General features: G+C 35.3%; 1 protein-coding gene across 1 annotated transcript; it reads right to left on the bottom strand.

Moving 5' to 3' along the window:
* Positions 1–240: 240 nt before the first annotated feature.
* On the bottom strand, positions 241–23,414 carry LOC113504728 (zinc carboxypeptidase A 1-like). The gene is made up of 13 exons (XM_026887146.1): positions 23,055–23,414; positions 21,845–22,057; positions 21,315–21,507; positions 20,734–20,812; positions 19,923–20,125; positions 18,134–18,218; positions 17,803–17,857; positions 4,178–4,338; positions 3,558–3,784; positions 3,105–3,192; positions 2,575–2,780; positions 1,586–1,670; positions 241–466 (listed from the first exon to the last, which is right to left on the bottom strand). The coding sequence occupies exons 1-13, from the start codon at positions 23,339–23,341 to the stop codon at positions 273–275; spliced, it is 2,076 nt and encodes a 691-aa protein (XP_026742947.1). The 5' UTR covers positions 23,342–23,414; the 3' UTR covers positions 241–272.
* Positions 23,415–23,881: the final 467 nt, after the last annotated feature.

A 23,881-nucleotide genomic window follows, 5' to 3' on the forward strand; every position in this document is an offset into this window, starting at 1 on the left:
AAACTTTGAGGAATTCAAAACATTATTAGATAATCTATTGAAGTCAACAAAAAAAATCGGATCTATAAAAATTCTAGACTTAAACATAGATGTACGAGTCAAGTAATTAAAATTGTGTAGTTACTGGTATTTGGAGAAGAATATGCTTGTCCTTAGTCTGGGCGTCTTTGTGCATCTTTCAACTTTCAAGCTCCGTATCAAAAATAAATTAATCTCTAACAAGATAAGTAATAAAAGAAATTCATACAAAATAATAATTTATTGTTCAAAATTTACAGTACATTAATAAATCTCGCTTCTCTGATAATGGCTAGAAGAGAATCAAAGGTTTCTTCACCGGAAGGAATAATTTGGGTGACAGGTAAGGCGTAACCATGGAAACCAGTGTCCCTAAGAAGGTATGTTGCGGCGATGGTCGCGTTGTAACGGAACTTCACCCAGTCTGCGATAGCGCCGGTAGCGCCATCTGGAAAATGCATGATAAAGATAATTATATGTGAATGGGGATTCTGGGGTTGTCTATCTAGTGAAGTGAAGGTTGTAGAGCCCATATTAGGTGTTTGTCTTTTCTCTAGCGGGAGGCTGGGACAGTCTCTCCAATAAGTCCGGTGAATCCGTCAAAGTCTGCGTTCAAAGTTTCTTCACTCTACAACCTTTTGTCACTTCTTTTAACAGACTTCGAAGGGATTTTAGGTTTTCAGCAAACATTAAGGCTAAGCTAGAATAGTATGGACAGAGAAACGAAAGATTGTTAAAATTTCAAAGACAAAACCATCTGTAGTTTTTTTTAAATTTCTTATAGAGATGTTCAAATTATCTACCTTGCATTACATGCAAATAGGATGATAATGTTTTATCCTAGGTGCTTCTAAAACAGAACATAAAATGGTTCTTTACCAGACAAATAAATTCTACACAAAATAAATAAACATTTAAATACTTAAAAGTTTTATTTTAATCTGTCAATTATTTTTAAAAAACCTGGTCCGGAAAATTGCCTTTAAAACTATATATATCATGATAAATATATATAAATAAACACATATTTACTCTCTAAATAGACAAAATAACTGAATTCACCATCCTTATTACCATTCAGGTGAAGATAAAAATGATAATGTGAAACGGTTCTTTTTCATGGATGTTTCCAGTTCAATATCCGATAATAGTCTTGAATTTAATTTGTCAGTTTTCTAGATCCATACTAATTAGACTGTTATGCCACCGAACAGGTACTAGTAAACATAGATTATAGGGGGCAATATACAAAGAAAGTGTTTATGACAAACAAAAACGGTCACGGCAAAAAATATATTAGGATATGAACATCTATCTACATATTGTCTGGTATTAGCACCAATTTATCGAAGCACCTTTTTTACTATTATTTTTCAGATACAGCATCTTTGATGAAGGCAAACTACTTGTATAAAATCATATATGTATTTTAAATCATAAACTTACCTTATCTTGAAAGACTGTGATATGCATCATTGTATATTATCCCAATCTTTCATAGCGGACAATCATGGCAAATAAACTTAATAAGGGTTAAAGGTTTTTGTCTGAAAGAAGGATTTCTTACCGTGAACCATGGTTGAGGTTCCAACGAGGTACTGCGTGTTGTAACGAACAGCTAGTGATCCCATTGCTCTTCTACCAATGGTTACCTAGGAAAAAATAAAAAAGTTGAATTAAACAAGGCCGATCAACAATATGGATTCGACTTTGTATATTTATTAACATGTTTATGTGATAAAAAAATACAAAATTGTGACGATTCATAAATTCTTGTAACGTAGAGAGTTTTAAGTCAATCATTACATTTGAATCGCATGCACAAAAACACCGAGACTCAAAACAAGACTAGTGTTTGTGGATCAAACGAATGCTTGTCCTTCTCGGGTAAATGCGTACATTTTAAGAGGTGTGGAAGGAGGGACCTCAGTGCTAAGAACCATTCAAAGTTTATAAGAGTATCAATACCAAAATGTACTATGTTACTAAGCCAATATACTACTAATTGCACTGTCTTCTTTTGTGAAAGGGTGACAGACAGACGGATTTAGTGTCGTATTTATGATAACAGAATGGATTGTTAAAAGCATTGAATATTTATGAACAAATCGTAAATCAAAATAGTGGGCAGTGTTATTAACGGGTTACCCACTGGTGAAATATTTAGAACTTGTTTTAATATCCTTGTTATCCAATATTTTATATGATCTGCGAAAGCTTTGCTCAAAGGAACAGTGACTTTTTATCAACATCGTCCTAGCTTTTTCCCAACTATGTTAGGGTCGGCTTCGTGTCTAATCGGATGCATCTAAGTACCAATGTTTTACAAGCAACCACTGCCTCTCTGACCTCGCTATAACAGTGAGCTGGGCAAGACTGGTCGTCAGAATTTCTCGATTCTAACTACCTGAAACGACTGCGAAAGGTGTATAAATATCAGCCGGCACCCACAAATTTTCGATATCCGTTCAACCTATCCTGCCACTGCCATAGCTATCCTTAGTATCTAGCCACGATTTACTGAGTACTAAGAGTATTGAAATTTAAAATACTTACCACGCTATTGTAATTACCAGACGGATTCACACTGTATTGTGCATAAGGTACTAACAGTCTTTGTCCAAAAGACCTGAACGACAGGAACCCTGTAAGACTGGATCGTATTGTGTCCATGAATTCAGACACAGCTCTGGTTTCAGCTTCTGAGAAAGGACCGTGTCCAGCATAGTTGTTTGCAGCCATCGAAAAGCTGGCACCGTTTACTAAAACACGAAATAACGCAAATTAATAACAGCAAAATATTGATGGACTAAACTATCTGGTCCGGTTTTCAATTTGATAACGAACTGTTTGAACCAACTCTATCAATTGTTTTTGTTCGGTAGCCTAAATACATTCAGTTAGAAAATAAGGCTAATAAGCAAGGTATAGTTTATTTTATTGAAATCTTGAAAAAATAAGTAGAAATTTCTCGTCTTTTTTTGTTTTGTAAATAGTCTTATTTCTCTCAGTATATAAGATTCGTTTGATATAGTTTTAAAATGCAAAGTAATATTTGTTTTAGCTCTGTCGAATTATATCCTTACTTCCCCAATGTGCATTCCAGTTCCTGCTCAAGTTGACTCCGATCGTGGATGAAGATGTTGGGCGTCTGTTCTTAACCCATGTTCGGACCTGGAGGAAGAATAACCACCGAGTCAGAAAAAAAACTCTTTACACAAACATCATGTTTCTCTGCCTTACTATATGGTTGATATACAACCTGCAGTCGGAGTTCAAGAGCCTGTAAGCCTGAGACGTAGATTTACTCGCCCTTGAAAATACTTTGATTAGCTGATTTCTTATTTAACAGTGTTTAGCAAGTGATAATTACTTTGTCATTCACAAATTAATTCGAGAGTACATTAAGAGGTGTTGAGATTTGAACCTACCATCCCTGACTTGGCAGTTAAATAGTCATACCACTAGGCTAATGATGCATGGTACATAAGACCCATTAGAACTGCCATTTTAGAAGAGAGGCATTAACATTAACTTACATAGTCCTGTGAAAACTGGAAGCCATCAGGATTGACGAGCGGCAAGATGTACCAGGTGAAATCTTCAGCAGCTGCTTTGATCTCAGGGTCATTGCTGTGGATTAACTGGTTCGCAATGTACGTCACTATTGTGGGTGAGAGCCAGTCAGCACCAAGTTCACCAGCTTGTAGGAAAAAAGCGCGAGTTCCAGAACCCCGAGTTATTTTGATTCCAGTGATATTTCTACCTGGAAATAGCGAACCAATTATAACGTTGTAATAAAAAGATGGCAGTCAGGTTTGTGATAGATAGACTAATTGCCCAAAATTTTGTCATCAGACAGATGAAAGCAGCGTACTTCTATTAAAGCTCTTGTTAGCCATACATCATGAAAGAAAGGATGAAAAGCCTCTGCCTTGCTAAGAACCCGAATAATAATAGAAAGGCACATAGAAAATATGCACTCCAGTAATTGGAATCAAAGTCGCTGACTCCAAATGAGCAAGATAAAAACATCGCACGCGTTATTTACAGGACGGTAATTAACATGTTCTTCTCAAAACCATTGTTTTCATTAATGTAATAGACATTCTGAAAGCAATATATTAATTTCTTTTAAAATCTAGAATAAAAAACGTACCTTCGTGGGACCTTCCAACGGTAAAAGTCGAGACGCTACTTTGGGTGCTAGCTAAATGATTGAACCAGTTGTAAATGTCTTCTATAGTCTGATAGTTAGTCCAGTATATCTCGTTGGAAGTGGAACGCTTCTTTCTACTGTACAATTGGGCATCGAATGCTCTGAAAGCAAAATCGAGTTTGGAGTCAGTTGCTTTAACATACCCATATATACTAAATATAACATTAAGTTATTGAGGTTATATAAATCATAATAAGTGAATTCGGTACGGTTTACATAACAAGTTTGTTACCGTACATGTTATCACTTACTACTTAAGAAACAAACAAAAAGCCTATTTAAAAATGTCATAAAATACTTCATATCATGATTAGTTCATCAATTTTTAACAAGCAAGTAGGTATCGCCTAAATAGAGAAGCACAACAGAGCCTAGTAGCATAGAAATTTCAAAAGTGTAAACTTCAATAACAGCAACATACATAACCAAATAAATTAGCCTAAAATCTTCTTTTCCGGATGGGAAACCATCAAATGACTCCTCCCGTTTTGGGATGAACTCGTGTCAGACTTGCACTGACTAAAACCTATCCATTTTATATTTGTGTACTGGGACTGCGGTAACACTTTCGCACAATATCTTGCAGCCTACTAGGACCACAGTAACACACAAAATAAAATAGAAATCAGTACTCACTCTTGTATGTTCTTCAATGTGATCTCAGAACGGATGCTTCGCTTTTTCAAGGAATGTTCAAACTCCTCCTTCAGTTCTGGGGGTGATACCACGCTGACTGGTTCATTGATTTGAGTTGGGGGCTTCCAGAAATCCAAACGATCACTCTTGTCATACAAATCATTAAGGAATTTCAATTGTTCTTCAGTATCCGGATGCACTTTGTATAACGCATAATTATCGTATCTCACTTTCTCTGCTACAACTAAAACTACTAAAACATTAAATAAAATTAATTTAGGAATCATTTTTATTAATAATATCCTAATGCTATTAAGCCCGACTAAAATAATTTTGTATGAAACTCATATTATCTTTGTTTAATTTTATAATCTTTCTCAGAAAATCATTCATGTTTTAAACTCTACTCTAAGTCGGTGGGATAGGGTATACTTTTGATTGATGTTTTAATTGGATTAATATCTTTTATCGAGCATTAGTGAATATCTTATCCAGTTGCGCCATTTAATCTTTTGAAAACCGGTAAATTGATTTGACTATTATCGATGAAACATTTAAACGACAAGAGATATGATAAGTACATTATTTCAAACTGTAATTAGGAAAAATCACAAGGTATTAGATTTAAATACATACCTACTTTATATTAGCCAACTTGTGGAACCGTTTCCACTTCGCTGGATGCTATTTTTTGGATGACGATTTAGTTAAGAACACTCACAAATAATGTGGCTTTCTTCTGGTATTAGTTTCATTCAAGTTGGTTCAGTAGTTTCTGATATACCTTCATATAGCGTCACAACTACATAAACTTAACCTCTTTGTAATATAAAATAGTAAAGATAGAAGTTGTTTTTTTTTTTAAAAACCACTCCCGCACCAAGGAATTATATTATTATCCGTGTGTCGCGTGGGGTTTCACAAACATACAATTCACATGCACAAAGATTTTTGTTTGGGTTAGCTACTTGACCAAAAAACTTAAATTTTACTTAGTCATAATTTGGTTTTCTGCTTCACGAACCAGTTCCATTTACCATGGGCAGTAACTATTCATTCCGTAAAATTAAGGACGTATCGGTTTTAAAAGCCTTAATGAAAATTGCAGGCATTTTAATTAAAGAATTACACTGGCTGCGAGTTTCATTATTATCCTTTTTAATGTTTTATCCAGTATTATCTGTATTGCCAATTAATTTAGCGTCTGAGTTTGTTTACCATCATCATTTAATATTTCTTTGTTTGGTTGCGGCATCTCGAAATATATCGTCAGAAATATCATAGTAGATTTAAAAGTTAAAATCTCCATCTTGTTAAAATCTTGGTACCAAACTATTTTTCCTTTATTCTCTAATTAGCCCATTATGCATTGTACGTCGGGTGGACATCATCTAAATTCTTTGAAATTGGTCTAAATCATTAATTTAGAACAAAACAATAAAACTGAAATAATATGAAATTGAATTTTCCCATAATTCGTAATGTTGTTGCTAACTACAAAGTCATAGCTTAGCCAAAGGAAGCACTTAATCACGTATAAATATCACGACAGGATAATAAATAATAATAATTAACTCAACATAATATTACTCATGTACATTCGCATTAAAACAAACAGAAGACATGTATTCATTTACTCCAGAATTAACACTTCATAAAATAACCTGACGTAAGTTGCAGACGAACGACCGAGATGGCGTGGTCATCGCTAATTGTGATTAATAGCTGTTTTCATCGAACATGGAGAAGAAGAAAGAAGTGGAATTGAAGCTACGAGAGTTAATAATTGAAGAGGATGATGATGGCGATGAGATTATGTCAAATGACAAAGGTTAGGATTCTGGCTATTATAGAGAAGTATGGAGGATTGATCTCCAGGGTTGTCTCCTGTACGAGGATTAGTAATTCTTGGATTCAATGTTTGGAATTCAGGTAAGCATATTCAACCTTCTTATATAAATGATATCAATTTCACATGTCATATTGACAAGTGCTTGTTGTAACAATCCCCAAGTAACATTAAATTTCACTTTTTGCCCTCGTTGGTGCTAGCCGAAACAAAACAGTTAAACATATTTTTTATATTTTACTTATTTGACAGACGTCAAAGAACATCAAGAATCAGGGTGAGGAATCAGGGACTTTTTTTTTTTGTTTAGGCGGGGGAATCCTCATGGACACCCACTACCTCGGGGAGGAAATGGGTAGTGTCAGACTTTTACTGACTAAACCTGAACCGCCGTGCTACGTCATCCGCGTTTTTGTGTCGGTGTATGGCAATGCGTTGCAATCCTTCATACACCGACCGCGGGCTTCCACCGGCCAGTAATGTGGGCCGGTAGGTCACTTTCTTGTGTTGTGTGGAGGCCGACGTGTAAAGAGCGTCGGCCTCCTCGCCTCATATTGGGACCGCATCCATAGCACCGAATGTGGCCCCTCGCCGTGGGTAATATACTCGGACGACAGACACCCCCGTGCTGTCGCCCAGAACCCTAGTTAGGGCGGGAGAGCGCGCTCATGCTCGGCTCTGCGCCGCCCCACTCGACGTCGGCGTATGGCGGGCGCGCTGGGGTCAGTTTCCCGAACGCGCTCCGCCGCCTCCTTCTGTGACATCACTGTTTCACAGAAGGAGGCCAATGCATCCCACGCCGCCCGGCTACTGATCGCTGCAGCGATGACAGCCGACAACTCGGCGACGTTCACTCCACCCAGCGCAGACACAAGTTCGGCGCGAGAGGAATCAGGGACTACTATCTTGAACGACTGATGTAATTCTGGAAGAGAAATGCAGCTTTGCGCTGTGTAAGATGCTGTCATACTTCTCCACATACAACAGTCTTCAAGAGATGATAAGCTTCAGAGAGCCAGTAAGTAAATTTGGCAACATGACACTAGCTTCAGGACTGCGGCAGTTAAGCTTGCTACCTATCTTTGAGCGATTCCTTTCAAATTTCTATGTTCCACGTTAATAGTCGTTCCAATGTCGACGTCATTTGTCTTCGAACGTCGCAGGCCAGTTTACTTTCTGCTGTGCAAGTTTGTTGAGTTGCAGACGGGCCACTAAGCGAGGAATTTGTAAATGAAGTTTTAAATTGTTTGAACAATGTTCCTTTAGGATTTTCTTTGGAACTGAAAATGAATTCTAGTTTTTAAATGGTTGTTACTGATTTTGTAGTTAATTCAGATGGATTAACTTTATATTGACTTAATAGGACTGTTTTAATACAGGTAAGGGATAAAACAATATCTTTTTTTTTGCATTTTGTGTGTAATCGACTAGACAGTTTTTTGTCAATCAATCAATTCAGCCTACCGACGTCCACTGCTGGACATAGGCCCACGTTCCCACCACTTAATTTTTTTGATAATTAGAAATTATTTTTTTTTCTTCAACTTAAAACGTAGATTTGGGAAAACGTGCGATTCTATGAAGATTTTCCTTTCTAGCATGACATAATATAGCAAAATTTATCCAAAATTAAATAACACACAAAAATGAGCCTACTGGCCAATTAGATAAAGTTATTTATAAATATTCGTCGCCCGTCTACAAACTCCAACGCACCCACAATGAAGTTAAATCTACCGCTTAAACCGCGTAATTATTGCACGCTCGATCCGTCGGTTGGAACTAAAGTAATGTGTTTTGTACACGAAGCAAATGAACTAAAACCAGTTTTAGAACCAAATTAAACATCACCATGTAATGCTGCGGTTTGTATTGTAATAATTTCGAGGTGGTGAACGCCTACACGCCTAAATTGTGGGTAGGCTTGAATTCGTGTTGCGAAATGTGATGAAATCATTGCTGTGGTTGTGCTGGTATTTAGTTTATTGGGATTTGATTGCAGAAATAGCATTGTATAGAACAAAAAAAAAGAATTGAAATTTTCGACTGATGGGAAATTGGACATGAATAGTCGGACGGAGTATGACACTAAACGAGAATTTTATGTCGTGATGGGAATTACAACTTTGCAAAAACAATTTAAAGTGATCTATACCTATTATTGTAAGTTGGCATAAATAAGCATCCCAAAAACTAACTTTGTCCTTACAACAAAACAACTCTATGTCATTATGAATTTGCAGCAAAATTGAAGAAACATAAATTGAAATTCTAAAAATCCTTATTATTATTGTTGTCTATTTAATAAAACCCATCTAGATGTAATTATTCAAGATGTCTCAGAATCGGAAATGTTCTATAGATCTCAATATTTATGAGAATTCCATTTAACTTCCAATGAATGAAACGAGATGTTCTTATAGACGTAACATTTTCCGTAATTTTATTAGTTTGGTATTTATAACCGATTCAAATGCATTATTCATCACAAACATTTTTTCATGCATAGGATTAGTATAATAATACAATTTATTATTAGTTGCTTCTAATTAGAATGTATTTACTGATACTAATTCATTATTAATTTGCTTAATTTTTAACGGTATATTATCATTTGTCATCATTACGTCTTGAAAAATTTGCTGTTGAATACTTTTGTTAAATTATGGACCCTTTTTGTATTATGTGCATTGAAATAGCATAGTATAGTGGCCTCATTGGCTCTCATATCATTAATACATTTAATTATTATTCTCGATATTTTTATCCCCGACGCAAAAAGACTGGTGTTATAAGGTAGACGTGTCTGTCTCTCTGTGGCATTATAACTTCCGAACCAATTGATCGATTTCAATTTAGTTTGTTTCATATAGAAGGGTAAAAAATATGCGACCGTGCATCTGTTTAAAAGCTGGGTCAATTGGGGAAAATATTCAACCATCAAGGGTTCCTTAAATTTTTAGTTTTATCTGGTTATTTGATAACTTATCTCAATATTTTGTTATTTTTGTTCCACGCCTGGAAAACTCAAAGACATCAGCTATTTGAGTTGTCAACTCAACCTTAAATATCACTAGACATGAAGATCACTGAACACAAATAAGGGACGAAACGCAAAATACCTTATCGGTAAACGACGGTGACCAACTGGAATGATCTGGCTCCATTGCCTGATTGCAAATAGCAAATTTAGATTGGGTACCCAAAATGATGAAACATATTTGGAATTGCCTTACGAGTTGTTTTTTTTTTAAGTTACTCCAACAAACCTTTACAGCAAATTGTAAAACTAGTGCAAAATACCGGACAACAAAGAAATAAATTATTGGCTAAGAAATTTGATATAAACTGCTCAAGCACGAGCCGGACTTGCGACACCAAATTGTTAACAAAAATAACGGACAGACAACAAAGCCTAATAGGGTTTCAATTTTATCATTTTGGGTATGGAAACCTAAAAAAATCTATTATCAAACAAAGTTTTTAAAACTACTCAAAAAATCATAAATTTCATTCAACACAAATCAACGTATTTGCGAAGAACACTTATATTATCTCGCTTTTAGCTTTAATTAAGCAAATGAACATTTGCTTCCACTAGCCAAGCAAGACAATTCTGCTAAAGTACCCTGAAAATAATCTCGCACGACATAAATTGTTTAGTCGCACATTTATTTTCATCACACGACACGTCTAAAACATGTAAAACAATGGCACCAACCTGAAGTGTAAATTACATAGTACATTTATCAGCTACGTGTCTGCTTGCCACAATAATACGGTTGACTTCATCTTCTAATAATTCTCTTTGTCTTGTTCGGTCGGCATTTGCCGTTTTTTCATGTGGTACAAGTTGTAAGAGTTTTCTGTTATCGAAAACTAGTATTTGCAGACTATTGGACTCATCTATTGCTTTATGATTTATGTCATCCTGTGTGTAGAATTCCATATCTTTTTTGTTGTATTTGTTTGCTTCCCAACTTGTTTTTCAGACCTCCAAATTCGAAATATTTTAAAATTTACCTATGTTTCAAAACTTCAGCCCCTCCATCCAAGAGGCATGTCTATAATTGTCAACGTCAATAGAAAGTACTCCAAGTCAAGGTCACGACTTATCAAAACAAGATATCAAACACTTAAGCGTTAAACGTTAACACTAACGATTGTTAAAATGTTATTTGGCTAGAGAAGCAGACTCTTTAGATAAGTGACGACCCTAGAAGCGTCAATATGCCTATGTCGATGCTATATCACTCGATATAATAATTATAACATTAGTAATAGATGCAAAGGTTTACTCACGCGTATTTATCGGGATTGCCTGACTAGTTCGGACCCAACCGGGGACTTTAATCATGAACTGACGCGGCGGGGACAAATTTATAAATACGCGTGAACCGTTGCATCATTTAATAATGAATCATTCTCACGATAGTTCATCAAAATATAATTGCATCAGTTTTTTTCCCATACTATTGAGTAATGTCAACTTTAACTTGCCCGAATATCGGAGGTGTCCCATAACTTCTACCACTCCCATCAGCCGTACATCACGACATGTCGTTAAGGGCAGGAGGTGGCCCAATAAATCAAGTGACGTCGTCTGTGCCGTCCGCCTGCACTCGCTAATGTGACTCTGTGTAATGAATGAGATCAGATCTCCGATTGTCGGTTTTTAGAATTTCAGCCTTTGTTATATTTGACACAGGAACTTTAATATCATTGTATATGTCATCATTGTTATATCATTTGTTCATTTATTAGAGTCATTTTTGGGTTCAGTTTTAAAGGGTAAATTGGCACCATATTACTCAGACTCCGTTATCAGTCTATCCGTCGGTCCGTCCATCTGATACCAGACTGTATCTCATGAACCGTGATAGTTGAAATTTTCACAAATGATGTATGTCTATTGCCGCTATATGAACAAATATATTGCTAGGTTAAGCAACGGTTCTTACGGTAATAATTATCACGGAACCAAATTGTTTTTTCTTAGCATATTTGTACGATACTCTTGGTGGTGCGAGTCTGAGCCCGTTTTTTTAATTTTACAGTTTCAGTAGCAAAATATAAAACATTTATTATTTTATAAAGAGTCATTTTGGCAACTATAAATAATGATTAAGTAGTAGCAACTTTAGGTAAATATACTTTGAATTACGCAATCAACCACAGCGACATGTTTTGCAAATCATTTTAATGACTTATTACAATACTGGTGATTTTTTCCGCTATGTCTATAAATAAATTATCTATATGAGTGACTCAGAATCTATAAACATCATAAAGTGATGTAACATTTCTAGAATAGCATTTTATTAAAACCAGTTATTTCGCATTAAAAAATACAAGTTCAAAAGTGCTGACATTTTGGAGTCCAATTGCTTCGAATTGGTTTTCCACTTACGAACCATTGGACTTAAGATTTATACGTTGTTTGCTTCTAGTTCACTGTTTGCAAGCACCACAATGACCCACTTCCCCAGCTGGCCCGAACAATTAGAGCAGGTCAACAAACAACCAGTACTTTTCATTTTTCATTGAAACAACAACACGAAACTTCCCAATTTGCAAACGAAAAATCCCCAATATGTTTCCTTAATCCGAAACTCGACATTGGATATCAACACTGAAAGTAATAAATCTATTAAACCCAAACAAATACAAAGTATTTGAGGTCCGATTAGAGGTATTGGCTCTATGCCAGATGATGGTCTGAACAGAGCATAATGCATAGCAGCAATTGGTCGAATTAAGCGAGAGTTAGATGAATTGTCTGTGGTCGCTACGTAAAACCTAAATTCGTTTGATATAATGCACTGTTTAGTAGAGCTTTTCGTGATAAATATCTAAATTGTTTTTAATTGACTCAATATACTCCCAATAAGTCTATTAGATTAGAAGGTATACCAGTTATATAAGCCAACCAATTCAATTAGATAATCTTTGAATCAATGATCTACACGTACGCAAGTGGAATAGTAAGGAATGAAATTAATTTTGGCATCTATTCATTCATTTAAACAACTTGTATCGAATTATAATATTTTTTCCCCTTAAGACTAGGATGTATATTTTAACTATAAAAATTTCAATATTTCACTTTCGTGTAAAAACTAAAACCCTAGGCAAAAAATTTCCCCATTTTATAGTAGAAATTTAAATGAATGAAAAAGTCTTCAAAGCTAACGCAATATTTTGGACTAGCCTGACCTACATTCTGACACAAACATGACTAGGCTTCGTTTTGTGACCGTCCGTGACGCGAAAACTGGACGAGCAATGTAATGACAAAAGTTTTCCTCTGAAAATTTGTCCGTTTCATTTTTTATGTTTCATCGAGGATTTGACTGACACATGTTTTCCGGCTTTTATTTTATTGCTTTTTATAAAGTGGCTTTTAATCTTTTATATTTTGTTGCGAGAATTTCGTTAGTATCAGTTTCAAAATTAGCATGAGCAGCATTTCCTGTATTCGGAACCGATTTTTGCTCTTTCACAATTAGATCTAGCAATATCGTCGCAGATGGTGCAAAATTCATGACCTCAAAGTGGTCTCTGTTTACTCAAACTGCGGTCTAAGGCTCCTGGCAGCGTTCCAAGCTAGGATTAATTAATTGGGACACCGGGACACTTCCGTGCCGTCTTAGTGCCATTTAAGAAGTTTAATTTTTAAGTGCATTAGGACTATCCATTCTTAGTCTTTCAGTGTTTGTTAGGTTGTAATTGATAGATGCACTCACTTCATTAATTCTCATCTAGATTTAATAGTACTCTTACATTTTTGATTAATACATAATACTGAGCTTTATTATCATGCTTTGAATGTTGTGCTTATAAACACAACTCCATAATAAATGGCAGAAAAAAAACTAAAACCGTAAAAAATGTGTATTAGTTATTTACCAAGCCCTAGTTTATCTTCCATTACAACTCAAAAGCCATGACCAAGCACGTTTCACGGAAAAATCGAGATAAAATTTCGCAACTTGGAAAACTAACTTCACCAATTAATATTTCCTGTAACTGTTGGGAAACAATTTTAATTGAGTAGCCGAAGTTAGAAATAATTTCCATTTCTTCTTCTCATTAGCGAAAGTTGCAACTCCCCGATATTTTTTATTAAATTAACTAAGTTTATTTGTTTACGTAAACCTGGAAAATTAATCACGTGTTTATTAAAAGTTGCAAATATAAACTTTGTAGCAAATATAACTACTTACATGATTGAGAAAAAATGTTAGACTAGGCATCATCCAATTCTTATTATAACTTTTATGAGTTTCCAGTCGCTACCCTGTTGCCATGATAGCTCATGATTAAGGAGTCCAGTCGGCTCTAAAACTATTCAAAGTACCCGTTAAAAACGCGTGAGTATAGCATTAAACAAATCATTGTTTAATGCTATACTCACGCGTTTTTACTCTACTCACTCCGTGGTCGAGTGGCATACGCACCGGTTTCAAGGTGTCGCTAGCTCTGAGGTCCCGGGTTCGATCCCCGGTCGGGTCAATGTAAAAATTAACATTTCTACATTGTCTCGGGTCTGGGTGTTTGTGGTACCTTCGTTGTATCTGAATTCCATAACACAAGTGCTTTAGCAACTTACTTTGGGTTCAGAACAATGTATGTGATGTTGACCGCATTTATTTATTTATTATTGTCTCACTCATATTCCAACTATGAATAAAGTAGGTTTTTTTCAATCCTTGGTATAAACTTTCTCCAATCGTGAGCTTCGTCTAACAATACACTGATGCAAAACACAGGTTTCTCAAAGAAATTTAAAAAACTAAGTAGGTTAAATAAAACGATAAACTTAATACACTAGTGCCCCGCTTCCAACGGTTCTGTACAAAGACGTTTGGAGTGCCAGAAGGACCACTCAGGCTTTGGCAAGGATCCCGTTGTATCTTTAAATTTTCTGCTTAATCCACAGCATTTTCGAGTGATTATTAAAGTTAACGAGACTCCGTGCAGTTTTGTTTCAGCTTTGTTTCACACTGGTGACTACATTTCTTTTTTTGTATCTTGAAATATTTTAGGAATTTTATCTTTGTTTCGCAGGGGGTTTTACCAAAAAACGAGTCATATGCGCAAAGATACATTGACTAGGAACAACTATACGTGGATCTTACAATGTTATTGCCTGACATCTGTGACTCTTGACGAACATTGGGTTAAGTGCATTATGACCTTGGCTAACAGTGCAGTCCTCTGATAGGTAATATTGAAATAAGAACCCCGTAACTCTTTGAAAGGGAATAACATAGACACTTAGAAATATGGTGATTTCTGTATAGTTTGCACAGTTACCGCGTGGACTAGTCTCATGTTATAAATGGCAGAGAATCGGAACGATTTTAGCGAGGTTTTTACCCAGCAGTGGGAGATAAACGAAAATAAGGCGTTCTTTTATTAGCTTGGCTGGCACAGTTAGTTCCACTGTGTTTGAAGATCAACAACCTATTAAGGTGTAAAGAAACAACTCACCTATTTTTGCGGGGGTTCAAAATGACGACACAAACTCATTAGCTCACCGCGCTATCTATTTAACACGTGCCGGCAAAAAAAGTATTCGAGATCAATACAAAATTCAAAAAAATGAAACACAACTAGAAAGACCTAGGCTAGTAGAATACCCAGTCACCGCAAGTAGCTCAAGTTCACGGGCAATATACATTACTAGGATCAGCCATGGCCATATTAAAGGGAAGAAGTTAACCCGACCTAAGATGTCACTGCAGGGCATGAGATGACACTACAACTACGAGAGCAAGACGAATCAAATTCCGACTAGACCAAAAGCTATATTTACTGCACCGACTCTCAAGAAGACTATAGTGAGAAAGTAGTTTTGCTTTTTCAGTACAAGAGGTATCAACGAAAATCAATTTTCGAAGCGAATACAAATTTTCCAATGGTGCCTAAGTAAGCTTAAATACCTAAATATGAAACAACGTAAAACCAATTAAAATTAAAATCCCACTTAATTAAAAGACAGTATAACCACGTCTTTACAGCATCTACATTTAAAACCGACTGAGAAATGAGGCATGCATAAAATTACCAAAGCGAAACGAACGGGATTTTGTGAATTATTGTTATTGCGCATTCATTATTATTTTTGGATGACTTGATAGCTTTGGGGAAGGATCAAAGAAATCCGTGACGTCATAACCTTTGAATATCATTGGACTTATTGACTATAGAGGTTGATTATTCAAGCGGTAAGGCTGACTACAAATGTCTGTCTACAAAAGTGAGTCAACGCAAATTTGCAACCAGCTGTACTTAATTATGATTCTACATTTGCATGTACTATTTAGATTAAATCCAACGGGGACAAACCAATAAATATTATTTGCCGAACCCCACCTCTAAAGCGAAGCCAAGCAAAGATAGCATAATTAGTACATTCATTAATAATAATAGAAATCGTATCCAAATTGAGATATAAGCAACAGTCCAATAAATAACAGTAAGCAATTAATTCCAACACAAAAGGAAATGCAACGCCCTTCAATTAACGTAACTCATGCAAAATCGAACCTTAAGTTTACAGCATAGAGTAGAAAACCTTTTACCAATCACATAATTCCACCCACGCTATATTAAGTTCTATAGACCGGTGTCCAGTTTAAGCTGAGACATCACATCTGAGAGGTTCTGTTGGATTGTCGAAGTCGGAAGAGGTTAATTTACGTTGGTGGTTAGTACCAAAATAAATGACACTAGATCACGTGATCTGACGATTTGTCGTGACGGCTAAACGATTACACGGATCATTACTCATATTACCACCTTTTGATAACATCATTTTGGGGTTAACATCACAGGTTTCGCTACTGAATTCGTTTCATTTTTATTCTTGTTGTTGGTTCGCGTGTTGCGTGCCTTTCTTATGATTATTATCGTGGATCAGTTAATTTTTTGATACGATTTATGTTGTGAGCGATAAAACGATGCTACCTTTGTAAAAGGCTTCTTGCGTGACTGTTATGTGGCACACCTTGAATAATACTGACTTAAGTCGATTGATTTGGTTTATATGGTAAAAAAATGCAAGAATTGGAAATCTTTGAACTATACTTTTCTATGTTACATTTGATATCTTCGCATTAAGAATAGAGAAAATATTTATGCTTCACTCAGTTTACTGTGTAATTAAATTTAAGTGTAATACAAAAGCAATCATTTTAATCATTTTAAATAATACATTATGATTTTATCAGGAACGACAGATTTTGGAAAAAAGGGGGGTGTGGGGGTTATTGCACACATAATTTACTATATAATACCAAAAGGCAGACACAACAGAAGCGATTTACGAATTAGGTGACTTATAATGTTCCTTTATTTCGTTTTATGATGTTTTCACCAGCGATTGCCAAAGAAAGCTTAACAAATGAAAGAAAACACCAGCTCAATCAAAACGTACTATAATAAATAAAAATACGTTAAAAACTATCACAATTTTATCCAAAATTTTATATGATTGTCCGGACATATCATGAGTCTCACGCAATTTGCTATATCTTGTCGTGCGAGGAGTCATCAGAGATATGATACCATCCATGGTTTCTCTGCAAGTTGGTAAGATCTTCTCAGGTGGGAGGGCAAAGCCATCGGTCCCACTGTCCCTCAGTTCAAAGGTGATGACGTAACTGAAAATGGAATTACGTTGGAGTGCTCAGCAATAGATCGAATAAAAAAATTACTTCCTCTTTAATGAATGAATAATCCTTGTGTCAAGGGGAATTTCACAAACAGTCAAGTCTCATGAACAAAGAATCCCAGACTTGGGACAAACATTCGTGGATCACATAAACGCTTGTTCTGCGCATTGATGAAATCCCGCGAAACATCACGCTTAGTAATTTTGGCATGGTGACCTCAACCTTAACCACTATATACAAAGGTATTTTGGTCTGTGTTTTGCGTTCCTACGAGTAATAGTATTTTATAATTCCTGAAAACCTGAACTACGTCCAATAGTACAGTCAACTATAAAGGCATAACTGTCAAAATTGAAATTGAGGAGAATTGAGAATTTGTTAAAGAATTATTTACTTACGGAACTCTAAATTCTTGCTTAACCCAACAACCGCTCACTCCTGACGTCATGTAACCTGATAAAAGAACGTTTAAATCTTGGAAGAGTTCAAAAAACTTGAATAACACAATTAAACTGAATATTTTACTTTTAGTGATGTACTGACATACACTATTAGAGGAAATCGATTCAGAGTTTGAAGGTGACTCGGTTAATTTACTGGACAGATCAAAATCAAAGACAAAATCTAAAGTCATTTATTAATATTAGGCTGAAGTTGGGACGAAACATACTTTATTTAACTGGTAAGATTTAAAACTAGGTATTACTCCAGATAACGATGGTTACTTACCAACAGTGTCATAAGCAGTACCTATAGTATACTGTGTATTATACTTTGCTGCGATTCTTTTCTTTGCTTGTAGGCACATTTTCATCTGAAACATCATAATTTACTTAACGAAGAAAATATTAACAGAATTCTCCATCTTTCGGGTTCTTAAAAAAAATAAAAGATTGAATCCTCCTGTCGCGACGTTTTCAAAAACATTCAAGTCCCCACAAGACATCTTCAGAGAGACAAATTCAGAAAAAGCGATAGATAGATAGCGAGCGGATAGATAACAAAACTATTTGCCCTAAACGGGGTTTTGCGTACTTTTACCACATAGGCACCCGTGCAGTCTAAATACATAATAAAACGGGGATTACTACTTGACTGGCAATTCTATCACAACACTTCTTTTTATTAAGATCGTCGTAACCTATCTATCATCTAGATAGGTTTTTGTAGAATAACGCTCAGCCTACCGCGGTCTACTGTTGGACAAAGTCCTCTTCAAAGTTGGGCCTCAGCACCCGGTTCTCCGCCTTCCACATCCAGTATGAGCCAGCCGAAATATAATTACTAAACGTAATTAGGCGCAGAAGAATTTTATCATTTTTAAAAATGTGATGTGAAAGCCAACTCTTTTATTACACGGAACAAAAAAAAACACTTCAGTTTTTCATGTGAGAAAAACTGTACTGTACCAGTTTCAAAATAGGAAAAACAAACGAAAGTAAAAGCAAAGATAACCAAAAAGAGTTTAGGTACGAAAAATAAAATAAAATAAAGTCAACATACCACGTCATCGTAATTATCGACGTGTGCCTTGACATCGGCATACGGTATAATCATATACTGCCCGTAAGAGTGAAATGCGAAATAGTATTCTAAATTCCGACTTCTATTTCTAACAAAAGTTGCCATCGCCAGCGATTCTTTCTCAGAAAACGCATTTTCGCCGCAGTATGTATCGGAGGCTGCATTTTTGCTGACACCAACAGCTAAATAACATATCAATAAAACTTAGAGAGTAAGAATACAAAAAAAATATGAAACAAAAAAGCATCTGAAATAAAAAAAAATATTATGCTGAATCACGATTAGGAAAAATATAAATGAAATTTCTCCTTCAATTAGAAAAAGAAGAAAACTTATTTTTGCTTTTACCCGATTTATCGAAATTGATAAAAACAACCGTTTTAAAGTTCAAGAACAGATCTTGTGAAGTAACAGCTTAATAAAAATTGTGTCCATACAAACAAAAAATCGCCAATCAGTTTATATTGATCATTTAATACAGAATAAAAAAGTACTCTATTCAATACAAAAATAACGAAAAAACTCAGACTGCTACAAAAATTACATAAATGAAATCTAAAATTAAAAAAATAATAATGGAAAATAAAAGACTGGGCCAAATTTTTTCATTGCAATTCAAATAATTGCAAAGCGTTTTGTATAAATTGTTACATAAAAGTTGTTGTTTAGCTGTTGATGTTATGTAAACAAAAATAAATATGATTTATAAATTACTTGGAACGAAGTTACATTTTGGTTTTTCTGATGAACTTTAAGACTTCCTTGAATACCGTTTGCGAAAACAAAGGATGCAATATCTTACCTCTAAATTTACCTGCCAATGTCTGTTGGTTTTAAAACTATCTAGCTTTCCATATTCTACCATTGAAAGATCACTTACTATGAGCAAATAGCGACTCCTCACTTTCACACCAGCAACAAACCTCCTTTAAGTCCATTTTGTACGGGAACCGGCAATTACAACTATGACAAAGTTCTAAAACGTGGTACTCACCAACTCGTCATAATTATCCACATGGTCCTTTCGATCAGCATACGGTACAATCATGTATTGCCCATACGAGTGAAAAGCTAGATAATATTCCAAAGATTGACCGTGGGATCGTACAAATTTTGCCATAGCACTGCTTTCTTTTTCCGAAAACGCGAATGGTCCGCAATATGTTTGTGCGTTCTTCCTCCAGCTAACACCCACAGCTAAACAGTTATTAGAATATTATTCCCAATTCTGTGTTCTGCGTATAATGGTTTTGGCTCAAAAGGGTCTGGGAAAGTGGGATTGGACCCAAAAGTCATTTTTATTAGTCAGTCAGAATTTATTTATAGGAGCAGACGAAGCTAGTGCAAACCACGACAAAGATGAAGTTAAACCTATAATACATATTATTTCTAGTATTTTATATTGCCATTCTAGCCTTGTTGCGATGTCACAAATTTGCAGAGAGCAGAATAGCAAAAAAGGGGTGGTTAATGAAAGTATAGTGTAATTTGTAGCAGCCTGATAGTTTTTAAAGTTTTAATAAGTTAAGCTAATCTTCTAGGTGTATAAATCACTAATACTTACTCGAAAACGACTGAACCAATTTGGATTATTTCAGTCTAGCTCTAGAACTATTTTAGAAATATTCGCCGAAGTCCAGGGAGTTGTAAACGATACTAAAATAGGGAAAAGTTTCAAAAAAGAATTGTCTGTATTGTTAGGCGGTACGTAGTTGGCCAGGACAGCTAGTCTCGAATAATTAGGATAATGCTGAAATAGTAAAAAGTACTCATCGTCTACAAGTTTCCAGTGATCATTTACTAACTTCCAAATGAATGCCCGAAGTTTCTGTTTAGATCAACGCCAGCTTGGCCACCGTGGCGATTCTTCCTCCAAAGCCGATCCTGAAAAATTGTAATTTTGCGTCAAATTGATGACTTTTATTCTTTATTTTACGTCCTAATATATAACACTATTCTAAGCAAATGTTCGTTAACCTTCGATTTGCAACTGAAACTAATACCTTAACGAATAAAACATAAATCTTGTATATTATATCAGCCACAATGTTGGTGACCACATTCCTCTTAAACGGCTCGACCGATTGTTGTGAAATTAATAATATAATATGTTTACTAGATCTGGGAAAAGAGTTGTCTACTTATAAGGCTTATCACATTTTTTCCTAAGCAATATTTTTTTCTACAGAAGAAGTTTTCTAGAGCTACTAGAAATATCTGTTCGATAAAAACATATCCCATTAAATAGCGGTGTTTTAATTTAAGATGAGGATATTATGAAAAATATGTTAATACTACTACAGTCATTTTTCCAACCGATAAAAATGCTACATATTTTACTACATACATATTTCTACGGAACCTTTAAAACAAGATATTTTAATACCTCAGTGTGACTATATTCATATCCATCTGGGTTCAGAACGGGAACAAAGTGCCACTCATACGTGTTAGCTATCATTTTCAGATTCGGATCAGGGGACACTGGAGCATGAATGATCTGAGAAATAAGGTACGTTACGAAAGCTGGCGAGATCCACTCCCTCGCATGGATACCACCTTCAACGATAACTTTAGACCTGAAATTGATTGGAAAGAAAATTCGAGAACATTAAGTTAACTTTTTTCTTTTATCATCTATATATTTTTAATAATTGGTTTTAATTATTAAAGGAGAAAAAGTGGAAGGGCCCAGACACAAGCTTTATAAATATTGGTAGTCTTCTTGTCGATCGATTTGGGAGACACCTAACATTTACTAGGCGTTTAAATTGAACCACCTTTTAACTTTAAATTCGATGACTAATTTGATGTAATGCTCGAGTCGCTCTCACGACATTAGGAGTTTCTTACAAATAGGCCAAATAAAAACAAATTTGCTAACAAAAAGTCACCTATTATATATATAGAGTTTACCTTGCCCTACTTCCCCTCAACAAGATTTTGACAGCCATGATATCTCTATTCTCATGAGTTTTCCCAATAGAATGCAGCTCCATTTCTTGTGGATAAACTTGGGCCAGGTCGTTCAGCCATTCGTATATATCACCCAATCGAAAGAAGTTGTTCCAGTCAAAGGAATCCATTTCTCTCCTGATATATGTCTTGACTGTTTGCATGTCAAAGGCTCTGTAATTGATAATAACCATTTAGGAACAATAAGAAAAAAATACATGACACCCCATTGGGATGATGGTATGAGTGTTTCCTGACATCTTCTTTGTTAATCCTCATAATTTTACTCGTAAATTTTAAACGCCTTTCTGTGTTAGGAACAAATCTGAACCTTGCATTTTTTGCATATTTATTGGGGACTGATTCCTAATTCTAATTCAATTACAAAAAAAATCTACACCATGTACTCAATCCAGTTTGAAACCGAAAGTGTGATAAATGGTTCCTTGTAATATCCTAATTTGACATACAAATCTGTCCATATTTTTTCTAAATATGGTCAAACGTGAAAAACGTGATCATAATTTGTACCTCTAAGCATTTTATTTGCATGCAATGCTGAATTTTAAAGTATTTCAACACTGATCATTTTCGTTTAGACATAATTAGATACATTTGAATTATTAAGCACAGGTGTAATAACATATACCTTATCATTTTCTTATCATAATGACTATTATAATGATTTACTTAAACACGCTTACAGATTAGATAACTATTACCGATATGCATTATTGGTTTTTTTTTCTAACATGATATGAAAAATACTAGTCAAATAAAATTTAATGAGGATAAGAACAGAGGTTCCATGCCGCCCAGAATAGAGAGTCGTGGAAGGATTTGGGGGAGGCTTTTGCCCAGCAGTGGGACACAGTAGGCCAGACCCAGGAAATAAGCTAAATAATAATTAATTAAAAAATCGGGATTTGAACCTTGGCTTAGCAGTTTAACGTTTAACTTAGTTCTTAACGATGTTTGTCTCCACCGTTTGTTAGTAGTGTCTTAGAATAACATTTAACATATCTAATTACAGAAAAGTCACATAAGTACTTTGCCTTTGGTTCCAATCTGTTGGGATCGAATCTGCACAACGTGTATACAAATCCATGCATAGAACCGCAAGGCCACCACGACATACTAGAATAATGATGTTAACACTACAATTACTTACTGCTGCACATCTTCCATGATCGTCGTCACATAGAGCCCGAGATTGTTGGCTCTATTAACAAATAAATCCTTGTCATCTGGACTTATAATAAAGTCCACGGGCTTATACAGCAAGCCCGGATGCCTCCAAAAATTCACATTAAACATTGAAGTAAGATTCTCGAAAAACTTCAAATGACTTGCCTCAACTGGTATACCTCGGTACAAAGTATAATTATTATATTTTATACAACAACAAAAATTTATAAGAAATGTAAAGAATATAAAATATATTGTATTTGCGTGCATTTTCGATTAATTTATTCATACGGTTTGTCTGTACATTTTTTAGATTCGTTGCCGCGACCTTTGAGATTTAACATTTTCACTTACGTAACTTGGCAGCTGCGTCAGTGTGATGTCATTGGATAGATGTAAAAAGGTTTGTATTAAATAGTTTTGCATCGTGTTTGTTGAAAGGCAGATGACAGAGTAACATCTGCAGCCTCTCTAAACTCTCCAAAGAATTTCTCAGATGAATAAATGTAGGCGAATGGGCTACTACGCCAAATTCACTGGGCGCGACTTGTGTCGCGGGTTTGATCCCCGGTTAGGTCAAGCATTGGTGTATTCCACGAATACTTCTTTAAGGCTCTATTTGCATGTTTCTTCGCGACACAAGAATTAATAAACCCTGTGTGGATGTGGAAATCAAACAAAAAATGGAGAAGTCAGATCAAAGTCACGTGACTTCTCAAACAAAAATATAATTTCCATTAAATTAAGCGTTTTCTGTTGACACTAACCATTTATTGCGGAAATACCACTTGACTACAGAAGTATTGCTAT

Source organism: Trichoplusia ni, chromosome 23 (genome assembly GCF_003590095.1).
Source record: "Trichoplusia ni isolate ovarian cell line Hi5 chromosome 23, tn1, whole genome shotgun sequence".
In the NCBI taxonomy this organism is placed as follows: Eukaryota; Metazoa; Arthropoda; class Insecta; order Lepidoptera; family Noctuidae; genus Trichoplusia; species Trichoplusia ni.

Excerpts from the sequence above, each read along its gene's own strand:
- LOC113504728 (XM_026887146.1), bottom strand. The coding sequence starts at position 23,341 with ATGCACGCAAATACAATATATTTTATATTCTTTACATTTCTTATAAAT. Across the intron at positions 22,058-23,054 it reads ATCATGGAAGATGTGCAGCA|AGCCTTTGACATGCAAACAG; the intron begins GTAAGTAATTGT and ends TATCAATTACAG. Across the intron at positions 3,785-4,177 it reads CGTTGGAAGGTCCCACGAAG|GTAGAAATATCACTGGAATC; the intron begins GTACGTTTTTTA and ends CGCTATTTCCAG.